This window comes from Ranitomeya imitator, chromosome 1 (assembly GCF_032444005.1).
Source record: "Ranitomeya imitator isolate aRanImi1 chromosome 1, aRanImi1.pri, whole genome shotgun sequence".
Lineage (NCBI taxonomy): Eukaryota > Metazoa > Chordata > Amphibia > Anura > Dendrobatidae > Ranitomeya > Ranitomeya imitator.
Window position 1 is genome coordinate 712532879 of NC_091282.1, and position 23359 is coordinate 712556237.

The 23359-nt window shown below is 43.4% G+C and overlaps 1 protein-coding gene across 5 annotated transcripts in view; it reads right to left on the reverse strand.

Annotated features, from left to right (window-relative positions):
• ACTN1 (actinin alpha 1) overlaps positions 1-23359 on the reverse strand; it is a 146324-nt gene that overhangs the window by 60818 nt on the left and 62147 nt on the right. For 3 of the 5 annotated variants that reach the window (XM_069732279.1, XM_069732282.1, XM_069732286.1), the window contains exons 4-8: positions 19700-19786; positions 18320-18407; positions 18094-18172; positions 15844-15925; positions 10439-10524 (exon numbers count right to left, since the gene is read on the reverse strand). In XM_069732279.1, coding sequence (XP_069588380.1) covers positions 10439-10524; positions 15844-15925; positions 18094-18172; positions 18320-18407; positions 19700-19786 — 422 coding nt within the window. Of the gene's footprint in view, positions 1-6820; positions 6907-10438; positions 10525-15843; positions 15926-18093; positions 18173-18319; positions 18408-19699; positions 19787-23359 lie in introns of all 5 variants that reach the window. The other 2 variants (XM_069732296.1, XM_069732291.1) reach the window with 1 other exon arrangement.

The following is a 23359-nucleotide window of genomic DNA, read 5'->3' on the forward strand; positions in this document are numbered from 1 at the left end:
AGCCTCAGGTATCTTTTGCATGTGTTTAGAGTTAATTAGTTGATTCAGAAGATTAGGGTAATAGGTCGTTTAGAGAACCTTTTCTTTTTTTTTTTAATCAAATGTTTTTATTAAACAGTGAGAAAAATATATGCAGATTACATTACTGCAAACAGTACACATCTATGTTTTGCATTTTCAATAAACTTTCAGCCCCAAACCAACCTCCCTCCCCCCCTCCCCTGGAGACCTAACAAGAACCACTCCGATCTACCCGAATGTCCATTATTAACCAGGAACAAGAAGGCGTCATATCAATACTGCTCCCACGGGGATATATGTTCCAAAAGCACGAGCAAGGTCTCCAGATCACGTCGACTCGATCCAGGGATTCCATAACCTGTTGAAAAGGTCCATCTTGTTTCTTTTAGAATAGATGCTCCTCTCCAATGCAACAATATGGTCTACTTGCATCATGAAATCTCTTCTCGTTGGTGGCTCAACCCTAATCCAGAACTTAGCGATCAACTTTCGTGCAATAAACAGCAATCTAGCAATAACTGTTTTATACAAGTTATCAGTTACAATTTCCTCCACGTAACCTAATATGCATACCAGAGGGTCCCGTGGTACCGAACAATTGTATGTTAGTCCCACTTTGTTTATCACTACAATCCAAAACGAGGCCAGCCTAGGGCACTGCCACATCATATGGAAGATACCCGCCTCGGATTGCGAGCACCTAGGGCACTCAGAATTAGGTCTTAAACCTGCCCTGAACAGCATATCCGGAGTTCTATAGGCCCTATGAATAACAAACAATTGTGACAACCTCCCAGGCTCACTCATCGAGATCTTGGGCACGTATTCCAATATTGAGTCCCACCGATCGCCGTCAATCGCCCCCAAATCGGCCTCCCACTTCGCCCTGGCTCTGATAGGATGTTTCTCTAAAAAGGAAAATAGCAGGAACTCATATATTCCCGAGATCACCCCCCTTGTGCTTTCCCCCATAAGGATAAAGTCTAGCATCAGGTCCACCTGAATCTCTATAGGCCCCCTCCTACATTGTGCCCGATATGCATGAGAGATGCGATTATACTGATACAGTTCAGAGCTTGGCAGCAGAAATTCCTCCTGTAATGTCTTGAAATCCTTAATTCTACCTTGGTGCAAAACCTGGCTCATCCGAGAGATTCCCGCTCCCTTCCAAACCTGAAATCCCTCCATCTGTCTAAACTCCTGTAGGAGACAATTATTCCACAAGGGCGAGAACCTAGTAAGTGCCCTCACTCCCCTAATTCCCTTAACTTTGTCCCAAACCTTTTGGATAAGCCTAATAGTGCAGAATTTAGTACCCTTCTCTCGAAAATGCCCACCCTCCAGGCCCTCACTAGAGAACCTTTTCTTGATATGCTAATTTATTGAGACAGGTTTTTTGGGTTATCAGGAGTTGTATGCCAAAATCATCAGTATTAAAACAATAAAAGACCTGACAAATTTCAGTTGGTGGATAATGAATCTATAATATATGAAAGTAATCATTACATTATGGTAAATAATGAAATTTAACACTATATGCTAATTTTTTGAGAAGGACCTGTATGAGGGGACGCGTACCCCACATGAATTTGTAAAGCAAAGCAGTGGGCGAAGGATAGAGCATCAAGTTACAAGTAGAAATGCATATGTATGGCAAATATCAAAGCCACAAGCAAATATTCGGACATCTTCACACATTCAATGTCTGAGAGCATATATCAATAGCTATACTTCTATGGAGTCTTCAAATGATGGTTTCCTCTTAAAAAAAGACCTTGTATTTATATAGAACCTTCATAATTTTACAAAATCGTATTACTGGACAGGACTGAGAATAGCTACAAATAAAGGCATAGAGAGAAATGAGTTTGCTCGAGAATGAAGCCAGGGCTTACTGGCCGCAGGGATCGCGTGACACTTATGTCATGCAATCCCTGGGAGAGCCAGTACCGACACCACGGGAACAGCGCTGGCACCAGAGCCGAGTATAGGTGTCATTATTTTACTGCGGGAAGGAACATAGGAATTTAGAAGAGGTTGTCTGGGTAGTAGACAACCCCTTAAAAAACCCTAAATCTTAAAAAAAAACTGATTGCACCTTTACATCCAATCTTATAGTATAATTAAACACATTTTTCATTACTCGCCCCCTTACTGAAGTTCTAAAAAAAAAAAAAAAAACAAGAAAAAACCACACAAGCTGATGAGTCATTACCCTCCCCAGGTCCAGTGCCGAGTCTATGCCTCTGCTACCGCTGTCTGTAATCATCTGCAGCACTGAGGACACACTGGCTGCAGCCAATCAGTGAGCTAAGTGGTTCTGCCTGAGCGGACAGCACTGGCTGCAGTGTTATCAATGTAACGTCAGCACTGCAGACAAATACTGGGAGCAGCAGTGGAGACTCAGTGCTAGACCCAGTGAGGGTGAGAAAAGCACAGTTTGTTTGTTTTTTTTAAATAAACTGCAGCCAAGGGTTGTCCAAAACTGAAACCCCCTTTAAGCATGACCAAGCAGTCACAACAGGTGGAATTACGGGATTATACATTGCTTGATGTATTTGACGGTTTTTGGATCCTATGACACTTGGAATCCCCATCATTATACAGTAAAAAGAAGAGTATATATTGCAAATATTCCTCTTAATGGACAGTAGATCCACTGCCAAGCAGGAGCCCACTACAGCCATCATTTATCAGCAGAGGAAGCCTGAGCGCAATGCAGCTGCTGCGCACTTCTTAGCTGCTGGGGACTATAGTAATGTTTGCAGCACTTGCGCCCATCAGTCAGACACCTCCAGTCTCTTATTAGACAAATATATAGTATTACTCAGATAGACCATCAATGTAAAACCCCCAGACAACCACTTTAATGTGGGTCTAAAAATCAATATGGTCGGCAGCACATCCCCCAGTGTAAACAGGACACATACTATCTTGTTTTTCGAAGCGCTTTTTTTTTTTTTTTTACATGGCTTTATAACCCCAGCGTGAACAAATAATTGGGGCCCTGTGACACGGGTATTGATGGACGATATAGCAGGCCGATGAACAGTGCTCACTTACATGGGGGCATTCAGTGATTGCTCGCTCCAATACACCTTCACCATTGTTGGCAGCACATTCCGGTTTACACAAGTGGATGTGCTGCTGACAATGGATAATTTTTAGACGCACGCTGAAGTTTGTTTGAAACATGTCTGTATGGTGAACAAGCAGAGACCCTAGAAATGTTCTCTTCTGACGTCGGCCCGTGTAAAAGGGATGTACAGATAGGGGGATTGCACAGGTGGATGGAAGCAGCAGGAAATATGAAATGATCTGCAGCAGGGTGAAAAGAGAAGAGTCAGTATGAAGAGGCGATCCGTGCCCCCAGACTCTGCAGCCAACATTACATACTGGGTCCAGTTCAATGTGAAAAGTTTAGGGAAAGGGCCTCGGTAAAATTACTGACATAGTTGGAAGTTTTAGATGTGAAAATGCCTTCCGTGTGACCCAAGACAGGTTTGAAGAAAAAGAAAATGTACGGTAATTAGGATTTTTTAGGTTGATGGCATAAGGGATCATGGCCCCGCTCAAAAACATCACGAGGACCCGTCATTATTGTCTTGGCCAAGGGGGCGCTGCTCATGGGGGCATGTCTTTAGGCTGCTCCACATTATTAACCAGTAGGCACCGCCCAGTTGACAAAAAACAAAACAAAAAAAAACTTTGCACTAAATTAAAACGCGCACATTTCTGGAACTGTATGGCAGACTTATAAAAATATGAATAAATCAGGGAGCAGCAGGAGTAAAATCAGAGCAAAAACTCTTTAAGGTAGCACTCTCCAGAGTTTTTATCTATCCTCTTAATATATTGCAGTCTACATAAGCCATGATTAAAAACTGACTGCATCCTTCCAAGGCTACTTTCACACTGGCGTTTTTTTGAATACGTCGCAATGCGTCGTTTAGGGGAAAAAACGTTTTTGCCCCATAGAGTAACATTACCGACGCATTGCGACATATTGACGCAAGTCGCAACCGTCGTGCGACGGTTGCGCCGTGTTGTGGCGGACCTCCGGGAGCAAAAAACGTTAAATGTAACGTTTTTTGCTGCCGAAGGACTGCTTTTTCCAACCGCACATGCGCGGCCGGAACTCCGCCCCCACCTCCCCGCACCTCACAATGGGGCAGCGGATGCGCCGGAGAAATGCATCCGCTGCACTCGTTGTGCGGCGCATCAAACGCTAGCGTCGGAATCTCGGCCCGACGCAATGCGACGGGCCGAATCCGATGCTAGTGTGAAAGTAGCCTAAAGGTACCTTCAACACTGAGCGACTTTAGAACGATAACGATAGCGATCCGTGACGTTGCAGCGTCCAGGATAGCGATATCGTTGCGTTTGACACGCAGCAGCGATCAGGATCCTGCTGTGACATCGCTGGTCGGAGCTAGAAGGCCAGAACTTTATTTCGTCGCCGGATCACCCGCTGACATCGCTGAATCGGCGTGTGTGACGCCGATCCAGCGATGTCTTCACTGGTAACCAGGGTAAACATCGGGTTACTAAGCGCAGGGCCGTGCTTAGTAACCCGATATTTACCCTGGTTACCTAAAAAAACCAAACACTACATACTTACATTCCAGTGTCTGTCGCGTCCCTCGCCTTCAGCTTCCCGCACTGACTGTGAGTGCCGGCCGTAAAGCACAGCGGTGACGTCACCGCTGTGCTCTGCTTTACGGCCGGCCGGCGCTCACAGTCAGTGCGGGAAGCACTGCGAGGGACGCGACAGACACCGGAATGTAAGTATGTAGTGTTTGTTTTTTAGGTAACCAGGGTAAATATCGGGTTACTAAGCGCGGCCCTGCGCTTAGTAACCCGATGTTTACCCTGGTTACCCGGGGACCTCGGCATCGTTGGTCGCTGGAGAGCTGTCTGTGTGACAGCTCTCCAGCGACCACACAGCGACGCTGCAGCGATCGGGATTGTTGTCTAGATCGCTGCAGCGTCGCTTAAGGTACCTTCACACTGACCAACTTAACAACGATATCGCTAGCGATCCGTGACGTTGCAGCGTCCTGGATAGCGATATCGTTGTGTTTGACACACAGCAGCGATCTGGATCCTGCTGTGACATCGTTGGTCGGAGCAGAAAGGCCAAAACTTTATTTCGTCGCTGGATCTCCCGCAGACAACGCTGAATCGGCGTGTGTGACGCCGATTCAGCGCTGTCTTCACTGGTAAGGCTACGTTCACATTTGCGTGGTGCGCCGCTGCGTCGGCGACGCAACGCACAACGCAAATAAAAACGCACCAAAACGCATGCAAAAACGCTGCGTTTTGCGACGCATGCGTCGTTTTTTGCCGAAATTTGGACGCAAGAAAAATGCAACTTGTTGCGTTTTCTGCGCCCGACGCTTACGGCAAAAAAAACACATGCGTCGCACAACGCATGTCCATGCGTCCCCCATGTTAAATATAGGGGCGCATGACGCATGCGTCGCCGCAGCGTTTCCTGACGCTGCGTCGGGAAACGCTAATGTGAACGTAGCCTAACCAGGGTAAACATCGGGTTACTAAGTGCAGGGCCGCGCTTAGTAACCCGATGTTTACCCTGGTTACCAGTGTAAATGTAAAAAAAAAAAAAAAACACTACATACTTACATTCCGGTGTCTGTCGCGTCCCCCGGCGTTCTGCTTCCCTGCACTCTGAGCGCCGGCCGTAAAGCACAGTGGTGACGTCACCGCTCTGCTTTACGGCTGGCGCTCACACAGAACAGGAAAGCAGAACGCCGAGGGACGCGACAGACACCGGAATGTAAGTATGTAGTGTTTTTTTTTTTTACATTTACACTGGTAACCAGGGTAAACATCGGGCTACTAAGCGCGGCCCTGCGCTTAGTAACCCGATGTTTACCCTGGTTACCCGGGGACCTCGGCATCGTTGGTCGCTGGAGAGCTGTCTGTGTGACAGCTCTCCAGCGACCACACAGTGACGCTGCAGCGATCGGCATCGTTGTCTAGATCGCTGCGGCGTCGCTAAATGTGACGGTACCCTAAGCTCTATGTACTAACAGGAGGTCAATTTTTTCTACATGAGTCATCAGCACAACAGTCCCTGGCAGGGGGAAGGGTACGAGCAGAAGGGTCAGCAGTTGAAGAGGGGAATGAATAATGCAGGGACAAGAGACTTCCTGTTACTACATAGAGCACAGAGAAGAAAAAGGAATTAGCTGGGTAGAAAGGCAAAATGAGCAATTGTAAGTACACAGAGCCATAGAATATGATGACTGCGATATATTAAGAGAATATACGTTTATGGGATATTTTTTTAACATGAGCTGTATTTCCATATATCTGGATACTCCTTGATGAGCAACGTTGAACACGAGCCATCATGTAGCTCCAGTCTGACTTGCAATGTCAAATTCTAATGAAATTGAAGCTCTACACATATGGACCGTGAATAAATAATCCTTTCATGCCAAGCTCCAAAAAACGTACAGAGTTATTTAAAAATACGTAAATAAAATCAGGAACACTGGGACTAGTAGCTACTTGAAGGTCTTCACACGGCACTTCTGATTTAGATGAATGGTGACAGCGGGTGCTTATTCAACGAGACGAAACATGAACGCACAAGTGGGTGGCGGATATTAACACTTAAAATGGCACGTGAACAATGAAGTGGGGCATATATGCGCCAGGTATGTGGAAATGTGTAAAGCACTTTTTGCATTCGCTCAGCGACTCAAGACATAAGGTCCTTTTATTGAGGATGCGAATTTGTGCAGTTTTATGACATATTATAGCTCACCTTCTGGGCACCTGAGAAGGCGTGGTAATAACATGACACATAGGTCATTAAAGCCTTCATATCCGGCCTTAGCGTCCCTATAATATCTGTACAGGAAAGGAAAAGAAGAGGTTGGAAAGGAAACAAGAGAAGCAAAAGAGCAAAGTGCAAGAACAGTCACATGGAATGGGGAGAGCAGGGTTAATAATGGGAAAAGCATCCACAGCAGGAACGACCCTAGAGAACGGAGGTCATACGGTACAGGGTGGGGTGAAAACGACCACCCTTCTACCGCCACCACGTCCCCCATACCCGCTGGGCTCGACCAGGGGTCCACGTGGTCTGCCAGACACTCCTGCCATTGGGAGAAAGCAAGGACACTCCCATACACGGAGATCCATCATTATGGTCTAGATTTGCGTCTTTTCTTGCTTGCATCCAATTCATTATTCTATTCGCGCCTTTTTTTTAAGGCAATTTTATATATGTCCGCCTGTTTGTCTGTTTTTCCGCTTTGTGGGTAGAGTTTATGCTTTCGCCAGACTCATCAATTGCAACTTCTGAAAGAGTCGTAAAAATTTGGCGCAATTTCACTCCAGCGTCTCCTCCTCCCCCACACACACACGTACGCTAAATTTTTGGCACAATTATAAAGAGTTTTGGTGGCAAAGTGCCGACCAAAAGTCCCAAACAGCGGGTCAAGAAAGGAAAAAAAAAATAGATAATAGATTTTTTGTTTTCTCACTTTGAACCAAACTCATGAATGGACAGCGCCATTCTGATGTATTTGGCTCTAAAAAAAAACGTCAACTAATATCACAAGAGAAAAAAGGAAAGGGACAAAAGAAAAAAAAACTTGCAAATGATGAATCGGGGACTTCATGTCAGTAATTTGGCACCCATTCATGTAATGAGCATGGCCACTGTGTGCCGGATAGCCTGCTAAGCACTATGTCCAGAGAGAAGGGACACAACTAATCTGGTGGGGCCCCGGCTGACCCGCTTCAGTTGATTGACAGGTTAATCCTTAAGCACATGTATTGGAGAGACCTGTCAATCAACCGGAGCTGGGTGGGGAGAAGATGGCCGGGGGGCTGTGCCGGACTAGTCAAACGTTTTCCTCTGCTTCATTTCTCACTAGCTGTGAATTACTCATTTAATACTTCTTCCTCGGATTCCTGCCCCAAGAGAAGTACAAATTACTATACGCTGCACAGAAATCTATCTGCATCACCACCTGGTGATGGTCGTCATACACTGTATATGTAATCAGGGAACTGGAAATTAAAATTATATAGTAAGTTTTCTATTTTAAAGAAAATCTGTCAGCAGGATTTTACCATTTAACCTGAAAGCAGCATAGTAGAAGACAAATGAGACTGATTCCGAGGATGTGTCACTTATTAGGCGGTGTACTGTCGTTTCAATGCAATCAGTGTTTTATCAGCAGGAGATTATCACTGCCAGACTAGGTGTCACATGCAGAAAAGTCAGGCTAATCTGTGCAATCCTGCCCCCCATCACGGATTGGCTCACAATGCACACATAAAGCTGCCAATCAGTGGTGTGGGCGGAGTTATACACAGATCTACATTCTAAGCACTGCTATATCTACAACGAGAAGACAAGGATTTTAGCAAACCTCCAGCAAGCAGCTCAGTAAGTGATACGTCGCTGGAATCAGGGTCTCTTGCGCTATATTATGATGTTCTCGGATTACATAGCAAAACCTGCTGACAGATTTCTAATAATGAAAGTCAGTTGCCGTATGCAGGAAAGAAATCATAGCATTTGAAGCAGAATTGAGCAGATTGATGACGCTGCCCTCGATGCACACTGCAAACAATCAAAGAGACCCTTTCATATTCCAACAGCATTAAAAGAAATGAAAGCCGAGCTATGATGGGTTACTATGGATGACAAAGATGGTTGTTCTTTTAGTCATTTGATTACAGAATAGCAGAATCCAGGGCTCCATAGAAGCAGCAGGGACCATATGGATGGACTGACAAGTATTGTATGTGCGTGCAGAACCCATCAGCTCCCCTACACCCACTAACTTCACATAAGCCGAGTCCTGCAGTAAAAGAAAGTCCTTTATGCTTCATAGTTTTAAAGGTTGAAAAAATACAAAGAGTTCAACCCATAGCCTAACATATTGATCCAGAAGAAGGCAAAATGAGTTTGATACCAACGGCCCCATATTTAGGGAAAAAGGCTCCCTGGCTCAACGCCCCATCACAGGATCTAGTGCCCATTCAGCCCTCCTTACACAATTTTGTAAATTAGCTGTTACAATAATAATAGTGTTTTTAATTGTTATTTTTTTCAAAGAGAGAAGCATGTCTATGTCACATAAAGGACTTTATTTTAGTACAGAACAAAGTTTAATTTAAAAGGAATCTGTCAGCGGGTTTTTGCAACTATGGTGTAGGAAGAGAGACCCTGATTGCAGGGCTGCTGGCGTTTTCTTTTTTAAATTCTGGTTTTCTCTGCTGGAGATCTAGCAGTGCTCTAAATGCTGAGCTCTGTATAACCCCGCCCACACCACTGATTGGCAGCTTTCTGCCTGTCGGTGGTGGGGGCAGGGTTACACACAGCTTAGAAATATGGAGGGCTACCTGGCAGCAGGGTTACTAGTCCTGTAGTGATAAAATCAGTTTTAGCAGCAGGAGATTATCAAAACTACAGCAAGCAGCCCAGTAAGTGACAAATCGCTGGAATCAGGGTCTCTGTCTCTACAGTATACAGCTCTAAGATGAGGTGGCAAAAACCTTTCAACGTTATGGTGACTGTTTATTAGGTGTAGAGGAGGTGACAGATTCCCTTTAAATATCTGCTGCTAAATGAAACATCATCTATTGCTCAATGTGCTGAGAGTCTGTGATGCTAAAAAATAAACAACGCAGTTTGTGGCTTCTGGTGCTATCCTATGCAATAGTTGGCTGAAGGGCTGCACAGACGCTATTGTACTATTTTCTATCCTTAATATATTCTGTAAATGGAACTTTAATCAAAAGCTGCTATCACAATAGAGGGTGTCGATAGCTCATTTATGGTAGAAGCAGAATGGAGAAAAAGCAGGTCAACAGCCCCAATAATCAAGATAATAAGGAAAAAAAAAAGGTGGAAAAAGGATTTATAAATATGAAAATAAATAAAAATAGCAAAATATAGCAGATCTATGGTTTATCAGCAATGGTAGAGTTTATATTATATGCTTATATATCTTTATGTTTTGAATTCTCAAAAATTCGGTCTGACTTATTGTTGATCTTACATAGGATGGCGCCCCCTAATGGACCGTTTGATTTCCTCAGTCTGCTCCCCTCTCAAACGTTGCACGATAGCAGTGACTAACACACATGTAAAAACAACGCTCATATAATATTACCATATAGTGACTGTAACCAATTAACAGAACAATTCCCAATATTAGGAGCTTATTAGTGGCTATAGAGACATGATACAAACTAGGGTGTACTGGAGGAAAGAATATTTGTGCTTAGTGACTATCCTGAACATCCCAAAGAAAGAGGAAGGATATCCCAGTGCTAAAAACAGAGAAAGGGAGAAAGAGTTGCACATTAGCGACAGGAACAATGTGCTGATTGGAGAGATACTGGAACCCTGGGATACCTTCTGGGCTCCTGAAAAGGCGTGATAGAAGCTAGAAACGTAGGTCATGATGGCCTTCTCATCAGGGCGAGCCGTCCCAACAATGTCTGTCAAGAAAAGGTTTAAAGCATGTTGATTCAGTATATGAGATGGAAACACGGTCAAATGTAAAAACAATGACAAAACACGATGTAGCAGATGTAAACAGCGATTGTGAATGGAACATTGAACCTCGCGATCCACATTATTTGATAAATCGAGCAAATTAGATCTGATACAGCAGTTGGCCAATCGTGTAATGGATAATGCTAAAGAGCCTGTCAGCATGATTTCCTAATAGATCGTAAATCCATGGCTGTAATGCTGATTAAATTGATACCTTTGGTGAGGAAATCGGCTTTGTGGTTCTTCTTTAATCACCATTTAAAGTTTTATATATTATTATTTCGGTGCACAGGGGCCGGTCTGTGCACTGAGTCCTCTCTTCCCTGTCTGAGTCCCTGACTCTCTCTCTGCCCCCAGTCTTTAAATGACCGTCCTCCTCTGTATGAAATCTCAGCAGTGATCCGTCATTCACAGATAGGAGGCAGCGAAGGAGTAGGGGAATCACAGACAGGGAGAAGAACACCCGGTGCACAGTCCGGCCCCTGTGCACCAAAATCTAAGTAGCAGATAAATGGTGATTAAAGATGAACCACAAAGCCGATTTCTTCACAAAAGGTATCAATGTACTCAGTATTACAGCCATGTCTTTCCTGTATATTACAAAATCATACTTACAAGTTCTTTTTAAAAACAAACTACTGCAAACTTGTTGGGGTGCACAGAAGTCTAACTTACAACATGAAATGTCGGCCTTTCTGTTGCCTCTTGTGTGAAGTCCTTTCTGTTCTATTTCCTTCGTCCCGCGCAGATCATCAGCACAAGTTTTATCCACGTTACAAAATGAAACAGGAGGTCGGGCGCACGACAGTCGCTCCATTTGTTCTCTATGGGGCGGATGAAAAAAGCTGAGCGGAAGCCCAATAGGGAATGAATGGAGCAGCGGGCGAGCAGGAGTTTGGCAGCTCCATTCTAGCAAGGACAAAAGTTCCTCATCCAGGAGACAATCCCCACCCATTCCTATCCCGCCGATAGGTGACAATTTGTTTTCACCGGACAACCAACTTCACTGATGACAGCACTGCAGGTGAACTGAATGTTGCCACCCCATGATCAGTCAGTTTTTTTTGGGGGGAAAACCATCTAAGTGGGATGACCACTGTGCACAACCCCCTTTTAAAAGAAAAGGTTTCACACAAGAGGGTATTCTCCGGGACTTTCAGGTATTTTTGGATCTTTTAGGTGGAAAAACTGATGTTCTTATTAAAACAGACATATACGTTGACCACCTAATCGCTTCACAAACTGAGGAGATGAGATCCACATAATGCCCTCCTGATAAGAAGCATGCACTGTGTGCTCAGGGACTGGGTGTGAATGTAGTGTGGTACATGTTCACACTGACATGATGCAGTCGCTACACATGATCTGACTGAACTGCTTAGAAACAAAAGCATTAGGAAGTCCTGAAGCAGAAAAGTCATTGTAATCATGGAGTGTCTTCACCTTGAGCATCCTGATCCCATTAACCACAAATATGCCCCGAGTAGAGAAGTGATTGCACCAGATTTTATGTGAACTTCAACTACAAGCTTTAATTAGGCACCAACACGTTTCAGGATACCCCCTAACACCCTCACTCCCGCAGTAGACCGATGCCACATTGGTAGCACCCGCTCCCCCCACCCCCCGATGCAGAAGCGAGTGGTGGTAGATAACCACTTTAAACTCAGGTCATAATATTATTAATTTTAGCAATTAATATTAGTATATAAATTAACATTTTAGTAATTAATATTCATTTTTTATTAAATACAAAATTATTTAGATAAGGACTTATGATCTTTAAAATAATTCATGCCTAAGCTATCTGAAATATAATGACAAGTTAGTCATATGTGTATCCAGGACTGCTGCATTTAGACTAGCCAACATGCCGCGTTAAAGGGAATCGGTCACCCCCCGGGACATATATGACCTATTAATTATGGGCATACAGGTCATAGAAATGTTACACTAGTCCTACCTGTATGCCTCATATTAATGGACTTGTTGTGAAGAAATGCTATAAGGTGTTATCTCAGCATGCTCGGATAATATGTTCAAGTCCCCAAGGCTGCATGTCTCGTTGCCGGTTTGTTAGGCAATCCATGCTTGTGTTCAGGCTGTCCAACAACTGCGAGACTTGCAGGTGCGGGAAATCGAGCATATTACCCGAGCACGCCGAAGACAATTTTTTAGCTCCTGAGCATGATCGGATAACACCTTTTCTGAGAACGTTCGCTCATCACTAATAGAAACCGATCAACAGCAGTATAATAAGATTATTCATGCATGACAACCACAATTACTTGTGTACAGAAATACCGTAATTGTTCTCAGCAGCACAACTCTTCTTTACACAGAACAATGTGCTGCCGAGAAAGAGGATTTTTAAACTTAAAAATCCTTTTTACACGACAATCGAGAATTTTGCTCGTCTGTTGGTTGATTAGCAGCCGGTTTAGACTATGATTATCCGGAAGCGAGTTCAAAGGAACTGTTATTCCCAATAATTGGCTAGTATAAATGCACCCCAAATTTAGGACAAACATTTCTGCCCTATGCTGTTTAAACAATGTCATAAGGATAAAGAAAAAGAGCAAGACAGGATTCAATATCATTATGCCATTCAGGTTAAACACAAGTTCAATAAAATAAGCTATTGAAGCGATTTTTCAGAAATTTCCATTAATGGGTTACTCAACCCCCCTGCTGAGTACTATGCTCTGGCAGTCCCATAGACAATGAATGGAGTGGAGGCCACTCCTGTGCACCACTGCTCCATTCACCGCCAAGCCCTGTTCTTGGGGGTTCCAAAGCCCCAATCTTGGGATCGTTGGGGATTCCAGCACATTCCCCCGGCAATCAGGATATAACTAGATTTTTTGTAAATAACCCTTTAACGAGCTATTGTCAGGATACAACATGGATGTATTATTGGAGGAAGTGAGGTTAAGTAATAAAACAGCTTGTCCGTTCACCAATAGTCATCTGGGCACTTCTTGTGTGCTCAATAGTTATGGTGCCCTGGTGATACCATGCCAATATTTTCTAGATTAGGGTCCAACTCTGCTTCTGCAGTCAGAACAATAGTAACTCAGTGGGCATGCCAATTACGAGGGCAACGTGCATAGCCAACAGTGTAGCCAGGCTATCGGTGAGCAGTCTGTGCCATTTACAAACTATTCCCCCTTATAGTAAATCAGAGGATATGAGCTGGAGCATGGTTAGGATGGTTTTCCGAGAACTATACCAGCATCCCGGGGGTTTAATCACGTTAGCTACAGGTTCCCTTTAAATCCCGACTACAACATAGAGAAGAAAATGGCCGATTCTTGTGTGTCACTAGGACAGAAGGATTTTTTGTTCCAGGTCTTCAACAGGAAAGATTTTTTTTGGGGGGAAGGTGGGGGTTTAAAAAAAAGAAGTGCTTGCCAGTATGTTACTAATACAATGGGAGCCACGTATGATGACTGCCTAAGCAATATCAGACCTGTCAGCTGCATATCCGCTCTTATATAAGGTCCAGTGTGTTACAGCAGTGGGCCCAAAAACCTGGCAGCCAAAACTGAAAAAATGAATGTGTCACTAAATTGCCAAACACACGTGATGTGCCATAAACAATGGACCAGCTAGCAACGCCAAGTACAAACCATTTTATAGACTTCTACGTTCCATGAAAATGAACGCTATCACCGTCTTCCCTGGTTACCAGTGCTTCTCCTTTTCTGGGTGGTTTTCCGACTTGCCGGCTCACACTGAAATCTATGACCAGCACAGCACTGTGTCAGATCAGCGATCTGACAGGCAGTGAAGGAGGTTTTGCCTGCGCTTGCTCTCAGCAGGCACTGACAAGCCACCTCCCTGCAGGACCGGGAAGGAACCTGCGGCCATCTTGGATCCAGGGGCCTGCCTAGAGGAGACCCTCAGAACAACGCGATCACTTCGCGTTGATCTGAGGGTCTCAGGGAAGCATGCAGAGAGCCCCCTCCCTGTGAGATGCTTCTATATGCCACCGGAACGCTGCGATCTTGTTTGATCGCAGTTTTCCGGGGGTTAAAGTGGCGGGAGCAGTCCTTGACCGCTCCTGACACTGAGCTCCGGGTGTCGGCTGTGAAAATCAGCTGACACCCGGGTGCGCTCCACTCGTGAGCGCGGCTGATCGCGTATAACGTACTATCCCGTCCCTGGGAATTAAGGCCCAGGTCCCATGGACGGGATAGTACGTCAAAGGGGTTAATGAATCAGGAGCATCTGACTCCAAAACGTGCTCTCATTAACACCGGCGAGAAGAGGGGAGTAGAGTTGAGCTAATTTTTCTAAATTTGGTTCCGATTATGAGTGAAGTCAATGGAAATAGAAATGAACGAATATGTTCGAAGCCAAAACACCACACAAATTTGGCACAAATAGGTTACTAATATGGCAAATTCAGATTCGGCAACCGATTCTGACCATATTCGCTGAACTCTAGTGACGAGTTCTCCTTCAAAGGAAGTCTTCAAACAGACACTGGACATCCATCTGTCTGAGATGGTTTAGTGACTCCTGCATTGAGCAGGGGGTTGGACACGATGACCCTGGAGGTCCCTCCCAACTCTAACATTCTATGAAGATCACAGGCCTTAATGAATGTGGGCCTGAGTGTGAGCCGAGAAGCCGCTAATACAATGTGCCTACTTCTGACTTACATTGGAGACGGACCTCTGACTAGAAGGCAGTGTGAGCCGGCAAGAAGCAATAGGAGCCACATGACCCAGAAGGGGAGTGGTAAAGCGCTGAAAAATGGTGAAGATGGTGATTGGGGAGTATATTAATGCACCAACACTCAATTTCCTTTGTTTCACTTCCTCAACCCGGTGGAATCAGAATATGCTCGGACAGCATTATAAACCACTAAATAGAACCCCATTTGGAGCCAGTAGCGTCTTTAACTTATGGGTTGATCCAAAAACCACCTAATAGTCTTAGGGATGACATGTCCTTTTGTGTTCAATGAGAACAAAGGTTTTATGATGTAATTACACCATAGTTATGTACGTGTTCTACGTTATGTACGTGTTCTACATTGTGGACAGAAACAGTATCACTCCTGGTGGTGGGACCAAAACCCCAGATGATCAGCGCTTACACTTAAATTCATATGAAATTGTGAATGCACTCAATGATGACTTATTGAGCAGACAGGATGTTCAAAGAGAGAAAAAAAGAAGATAATTTACTGGTTAGGCCTGTATAAAATAATGATTAACTATATGGCAGCAGAATAGAGAGGAAATTACCTTCAGCGTCCAACATCTTAGGAATGTCCAGGAACCTCTCGGCGACATCAAATGCAGTGTTCAGGTTTGTGTATGGATCATCCTAGAACAAGAGAAATCATTTTCGGCAAAAGATTTTCCATAAAATATTCTCCACAGTCCTACCGCGCTCATTTACAAGAATATCACACAATACTGAAAATGTTTCAAGATTTACAAAGCAAAAATCCATTCAAACAGATGATGGGTTTAGCACTTTTGTACCGGTGTATAGAAAAAGGGGCATGGGCTTTAATTTAAAAAAATTAATCAATAAAATGTTGATGTCAAATTTATTAATGCAAGATATTTAGAATTGAGAGTCCTCAGTGGTTGATACCTTTTAATGGCCAACTGAAAAGATGGTAACAAATTGCAAGCTTTCCAGACTACACAGGTCTCTTCATCAGGCAAGACTAATACAAACTATTACAATTTGTTACCATCTTTTCAGTTGGCCATTAAAAGGTATCAACCACTGAGGACTCTCAATTCCAAATATTTTTCTATCTACTGGCTAACACGGTACCAAGATATATATCTTTTCTGTATCCTAATGCAAGATATCATCTATTGCAACATAATAAAAGTGGACAGTATGCCACATTTCTGGAAAACTGTATTATACTGTGCGCACTAATTTTTTTTTTTTTCCGCAATTTTGCTTTATTATAGCAATCATGTAAACTAATGTATTTTACAAAAATAGTGAAAACCTACCGCAATGGATTATTTTAACCCATCTACAAAAGCAGGGTTGCACTTCACGTACAATCCATCACTAAGTTCAATATATATGCAAATTTCCAAAAACCTGAACTCTGACAAAGATTCATTTTTTTTGTGGTAAAAGCTGGAAGGACAAAAAGAACAATAGTGTCTTATCTGGATGTAAGATACACGGTCGTGCTCATCCGATCATGTTGTGTGCTCACAACCATTGAAAACACTCAGGCTACTGTAGACCCGCAAGGAAGAAAACATGGAAAGCTGGAAACTAATGGGTTAAAACCGGCACTGCCGTCAAAGGACGATGAGAAGACAGAAATCCAAAGTATGCGGTTACTAGCCAATGCATTTCGAAGTTTCAAATGTCTTCATCAGGACAAACCATGGTGATCACAGTGGCTTGTCTTGAAGGAGTTTGAAACCTCGAAACGCGTTGACTAGTAAACCGCATACTTTGGATTTCCGTCTTCTCATCGTCCTATGACAGCAATGCGGATTTAACCCATTCGTTTCCAGCGATACATTTTTTGGAGTAGACATGTTGGATAAAGAGATGAATGATAACCCTATGGCGTGTTTAAATCAGTGGCTCTCTGGAGAGGTTGGTCACAGGCAGCGCTATTCTTGATACAAGAGCAACAGACACTACAATTGTAACCCTGATAAGTCAATGAAGTCCATCAACCACTGTTGGTATCCAATGTTCAACAAAACGAGAGCTGACTTTCTGGATGTCTTTATAAATGGGACCCACAAAGCAGATGAAGAGTCCAAAGGCCACTACACGCCTTAGAAACAAGAGTCGGTTAAGCCAACCGATTTCAGGGGGATAAGTCAACAATCCAATGTGTATTGGGGGGGGGGGGATCTCAAGGATCTTCTTGCACAGATTATGCCAGCTCCTTTTGAGATTAGCCACAGCCAGAAAGTTCTGACAGCAGCTTACTTCCCTCTCCCCATTGAAAATTCATGCATGTTTTTCCAAACTAATCATACATATATATGGGAGGGTAGTTGAACAGCAGCTTTCGGCTAGCTAAGAATTCAGCCTCCCAAATTGAATGGCCACCTTCCTTTATCTCTCATCTATTTAAAGGTGGGGGGGGGGGGGTCATCTCAAGTTTGGAAGTTATACACTATCCATGGAAAAGGAGACAATTTCCTGAAAGTTTGGACCCCCTCCAATCCCAAGAACTGAGGCTCTTCTCACAGATGTAGATCATGCCATTCGCTCTCATGAGCGTGCCGATGGCGAGTCAAGAGCTGCGCTCTATTTCCAAGAGAGACATGAAGAATGAATTGGGAGGAGGTGCGCGTGACTGAACATCGCTCCGTTCACAGAAGAGCCCCAGATCTTGAGATCGGTGCAAATCCCAGCAGTGATGGGGAGGTTATCCCCTTTTCTATGGATAGGAAATGACTTCCAAATTTTAAAATACCCCTTTAGTCTGAAATAAACTTTGTAGTCCTTGTATATCAGCATTATATGATAAATCTAGCTACCTTCCGTAACTTGCCATAATCGATAAGCTCTGGACGATGCCTATGAATAAGAGCGCAAAAGCCAAGTCCATCTTTCCAGCTGTAAGAAAAGAAAATGAAGGCTTCTTAGAATTCTGACATGTTAATACATTGCACAGAGAACACTAGGAAAGGATTTATTAGAGAGATTATTTTTTCAGAAATAGTCTTATAAACATACAAGGTATGGTGTACACAGGTTCCTCACCTGATGTGGAAGTTCTGTATATTCACATTCTTATAGGGAGCAGTCTTCCTTTGACACCAGAGTAACAGGCCTTCTTTGGCAGACGTTTCTATGAAAGCAAATCATGCAAATAGATAAGAGGATAGCTTCAAAAATAGCATTATTATCATGAACAGAATTGGGAAAATCGCAAGGGCGACCACGACGGCCAGGAGCTAGATGAAGACCCCCGTGCCTGTCATTACTATACTCCTTTGAAAGCCAACATGTGGCCGGCATTCACAGGAGATCGTGATTTCTGCTATACACAGCACAACATTCAGACAATCACAGCTTCAAGTCCACTAAGGGGACTATTAAATACACAAAAAAGTGGAGAACAAAAAAGATTTTTAAAAAGATGAAAAAAAAAAATCACCCCCCCTTTTGCTTCTTCTGTGCTCAGAAGAGTACGATCTATGAAAATAGAAAATAAATTAATCAAATCGATAAAAAGCGTATCGCGAAACGGCGGAATTAATTTTTTTTTGCCTGCCGGAACACTGCAATACGAGGCAATCAAAACATTGTATCTGCCCCAAAATGGTATCAGTAAAAACCAGCCCAGGGCGCAAAACATAAGCCCTCATACAGCCCCCAGATGCCAAAAATTTTAAAATATTAAAGTTACGAATCTTTATAAAAAAAAAAAAAATAAAAAAAAAAAAGCATTTTTTTTTTTTTTTTTTTTGATTTGCAAACAAAAAAAAAAGCTTTATCTGTGTTTGATGCTTGGGCAAATCTACTGACCCGGGGAATCGTGATGGCAGGTCAGTTTTACCGTATAGTGAACATGGCGAGTATGAAAAAAAAAAGTTTTGTGGAATTTAACCACTTTTTTTTTTGCAATTTCAACACACTTGGAATTTTTTTCCCGCTTGCCAGTGCATCACATGATAAAATTAATAGTGTTATTCAAGAGTACAACTTGTACCCGCTAAAAAACAAGCCCTCATATGACTATGTGGACACAAAAAAAAAAAATGTAGGGCTCCTGGAAGAAGGGGAGATGGGAAAAAAAGAAGGTAAATAGTCCAGTCACGAGGTGTTAAAATAATCTCTGGAGGCAGAGTCTCAGTTAGATCTATGTCCGGCCCATAGATCTTAACAGCCAATTTACATATAAGAACAATGTGGATTTCTGTGGAATAAGACATCGGATCGCAGATATCAACGTGTCATTTTATTCTGCTTCCTAAGACCTACCTGGCCAACCATCACGTCTCTTTTATGGTAGTGGCGGTGTTCTCCTACTGCAGAGGGGACGGCCAAATAAATCCTCAAACTCTGCGACCCCCACAGTTACGCTCCTGCCATGCGGGAAACACAGACATAACATGTATTGGGGAAGAGATAAATTACCTTCAACGGAAATGTCTTGTATAGCAAAACGGAGGATAATGGTCCAAATCATTCCTAGGGTCATTTTAGCATTACCATCCACAATTTCTGAAAATAAATAAAAAGTTAATTAAGCATGGAGAACTAAAGATGAAATCTGATACTGAAATAGAAGAAAGGGTCACTAGCCTCTAACGTGATAATACACGGCCCAAGATTTTCATACAACACTTTTTTTAATCAGTAATGAAAAACTGAAGGTTGGAATTTGATTGATCGATGTGGACATAAAGTCTATTGTAAAGGATTTGCACTGTATGAAGTCCCCCGTATGCAGAGGGTGATTTTAGCATGTTCTGTGCTTAAGTGCTTGTTTACAGGATATTTGGGGCTCACAATAGTCAGCCAGCAGGTATTGCCCGTCTATAGCCATGCTATATTCCTATAGACCCAACATGGAGGAAGGGTCATAAACGCCAAACCTACCCCGACAATTCTATCACGTAATTCATTAGTATAGATAAGACATTGGTAACATTTCTTCAGGGAGTCTGAGATTTCTGGTAAAATCTCTTTCTCTTAGGCCTCTCTCACACGTACCGGAGACACTTACATTCGTAGACCCATTCAAGTGACAAGTACCGATGCCTGAGAAGCAGCGGTACAGTTTCCTGGCGCTGAGTGCTGAAGACGGTTCTCATCATTCTCCCCTGCTCTTCTGGTGACCAGTGTGAGCGGGGGAGAATGAGGAGACTTATGTTCAACTGATAACAGCGACAGCAGGCCCTACACCTGTAACCGCTAATAACAGTGAGAGCAGGCTCCGGCTGAAGGGAGTATTCATCACCAGTCGTCTGCTCTATAAATATATATATATACATATATATAAATAAATATATAAATTAAACAAAAAGTGTGTGGGTTCCTCTGTATTTTCTATAACCAGCCAGGCAAAACTGACAACTGGGGGCTGCAACCCTCAGCTGTCAGCTTCAGCAAGGCTGGGTATCATGAATAGAGGGGTCCCCACGCTGTTTTTTGTTTTTAATTATTTAAATACATAATTTAAAAATAACGGCTTGGGTTCCCAACAATTTTTGACAGCCTTGCTAAAGCTGACAGCTGGTATTCTCAGGCTGGTAAGAGGTCATGGATATTGACCCCTTCAGCCTAAAAATAGCAGCCCACAGGCCCCAGAAAAGGCACATCTATTAGATGAACCAATTCTGGCGCTTTGCCCGGCTCTTCCCACTTGCCCTGTAGTGGTGGCAAATGAGGTTCATATTTGTGGGGTTGATGTTACCATTGTATTGTCTGGTGACATCAAGCACACGGCTCAGTAATAGAGAGGTGTCTATGAGACGCCTATCCATTACTAATCCTATAGTTACATGGTAAATAAGTAAATAAGGACACAGCCAGAATGAAGTCATTAAATAAAAATGGAAAAGTCTATTTCATTTAATTTCTTATAAAGGACTTTATTCTGGCTGGGTCCTTATTTACCATGTAACTATAGGATTAGTAATGGATAGGTGTCTCATAGATGGCTCTCCATTACTAAGCCATGGGCTTGATGTCACCAGACAATACAAAGGCGACATCAACTCCACTTGCCACCACTACAGGGCAAGTGGGAAGAGCCGGGCAAAGCTAACGAGCTGGCACATCTAATAGATGTTCCTTTTCTGGGTGACTGAGGGCTGCTGTTTTTAGGTGGGAGAGTCAATATTCATGGCCCCTTACCAGCCTGAGAATACCAGCCCCCAGATGTCTGATAGTCAAAAATGGGGGGACCCCACATTGTCTTTTTAAATTATTTTTTAAATAATAATAATTTTTTTTAAAAAAGCACGAAGACCCCTCTATTCTTGATAACCAATCTTGCTGAAGCTGACGGCTGAGGGTTGCTGTATCCAGATGTCAGTTTATACTAACTGGTTATAGAAAATACAGGGGAGCCCACGCATTTTTATATTTATTTATTACGCAGGCATCGGCCGAAGAATACATCAGCCGCAGATTGCTCTCTCTGGTATTACTTGAATATATCTCATCATTCTCGCCTGCTTGCGCTGATCAATGGCAGAGCAGGGGATAACGACGTGAGCGACTTCAACCCGCTCATGATACCACTGATTCACTGGTGCTGATGCATGTGATACTGATGCGGCACACGGTTGCCACACGTGTGCCACCAGCATTACACACACGGACACGGATATCTCCGGTACCGGTTTTTCTAGTAACGGAAATATCAGGACGTGTGAAACAGGCCTTATTCTGAACACAGCACCCTTCCTTGTTTGGGTGGGACTTTGTTCTGTACTAACTGAAGAGCTGGGTGTTTTCAGCCCAGGTGTAGCCCGGTGAGGAAGAGTCCGTTTTATTTCTAAGATGCATTCTTAGTGTTAGCCTCTAGAAGGCAGCACATTAACTCATGGTTCCTGTGTCCCTAATGAAGGGATTGAAAAGCCCAATGTGTAAATGACTGAGAATTAGTGATGAGAGAGTATACTCGTTGCTCGGGTTTTCCAGAGCACGCTCGGGTGGTCTCCGAGTATTTATGACTGCTCGGAGATTTAGTTTTCCTTGCCGCATCTGGATCATTTGTGGCTACTAGACAGCCTGAGTACATGTGAAGATTCCCTAGCAACCAGGAAACCCCCACATATATTCAGGCTGGCTAGCAGATGTAAATCATCCAGCTGCGGCAAGGAAAACTAAATCTCCGAGCAGTCAAATACTCGGGAGACGACCCGAGCGTGTTCAGGGAAAACCCGAGCAGCGAGTATATTCGCTCATCACTACTGGGAATCCAGCAACACACAATTATCACCTGTAATCAGAGTGATGCGATAAATTCACAGGTTCTATGTTCTAGGCATTATTGTACTTGCTGACAAATATATATATAAAAAAAAGAATTCTGAACAGCATTATAGAACCTGAACCCATTATAATCTGTGAAAATCCAGGACAGAACACACACATATATATATCCTAAGTCCAAGTCACGCCGCTGTTTTCTCTCCATCTGAGAAAAACGGTCTGATCATGATAATCAGATTCTGATCAATGTGGGATACAATTTTCTTGGCGATGGAGAAAAAAAACATTCACCATTAATAGTCGCTGCCGCTAGTCCTCCCCCAAGCCCATACACTGGCTGTAGTAGAAGGCTCCCATGAATGGACCATGAATGGGGTGGAGGTCAAACATGCGCTCCTCGCTCCATTCAAGACAGCGCTTGGCTGAGCTCGATAGGGGATAACTTTTTATTCTGGGAATAACCTTTTCAATACATTCAACCAGGAAAAGAAACAGTTATATAGCGCTTCAACACATACAGCCCTGATAATGAATATACTTTGCACTTCCCCAGGACACTATAAATGTTATCATGTTACGGGCAAGAACAAATCAAGTTGGCGATACCATGAGGAATGTCTTATCAGATACGGCTGCTATAGTTTCTGGAAACATGCACACAATAAAATATTTCAGGAGGGCGAGGAAAGGACTGGTCCCCCACACTCCATATTCTGCTCGGCTTATCAAGATGCCTCCTACAAATCGGGAGTTGGTGCAGAGATCCAACACCTGGGCACGGCATGGAATACTCAATTTGGTTTGGCAAATTAATTGCAGCTTATAGCCCATTGTTTTCTGAAAGGGGAC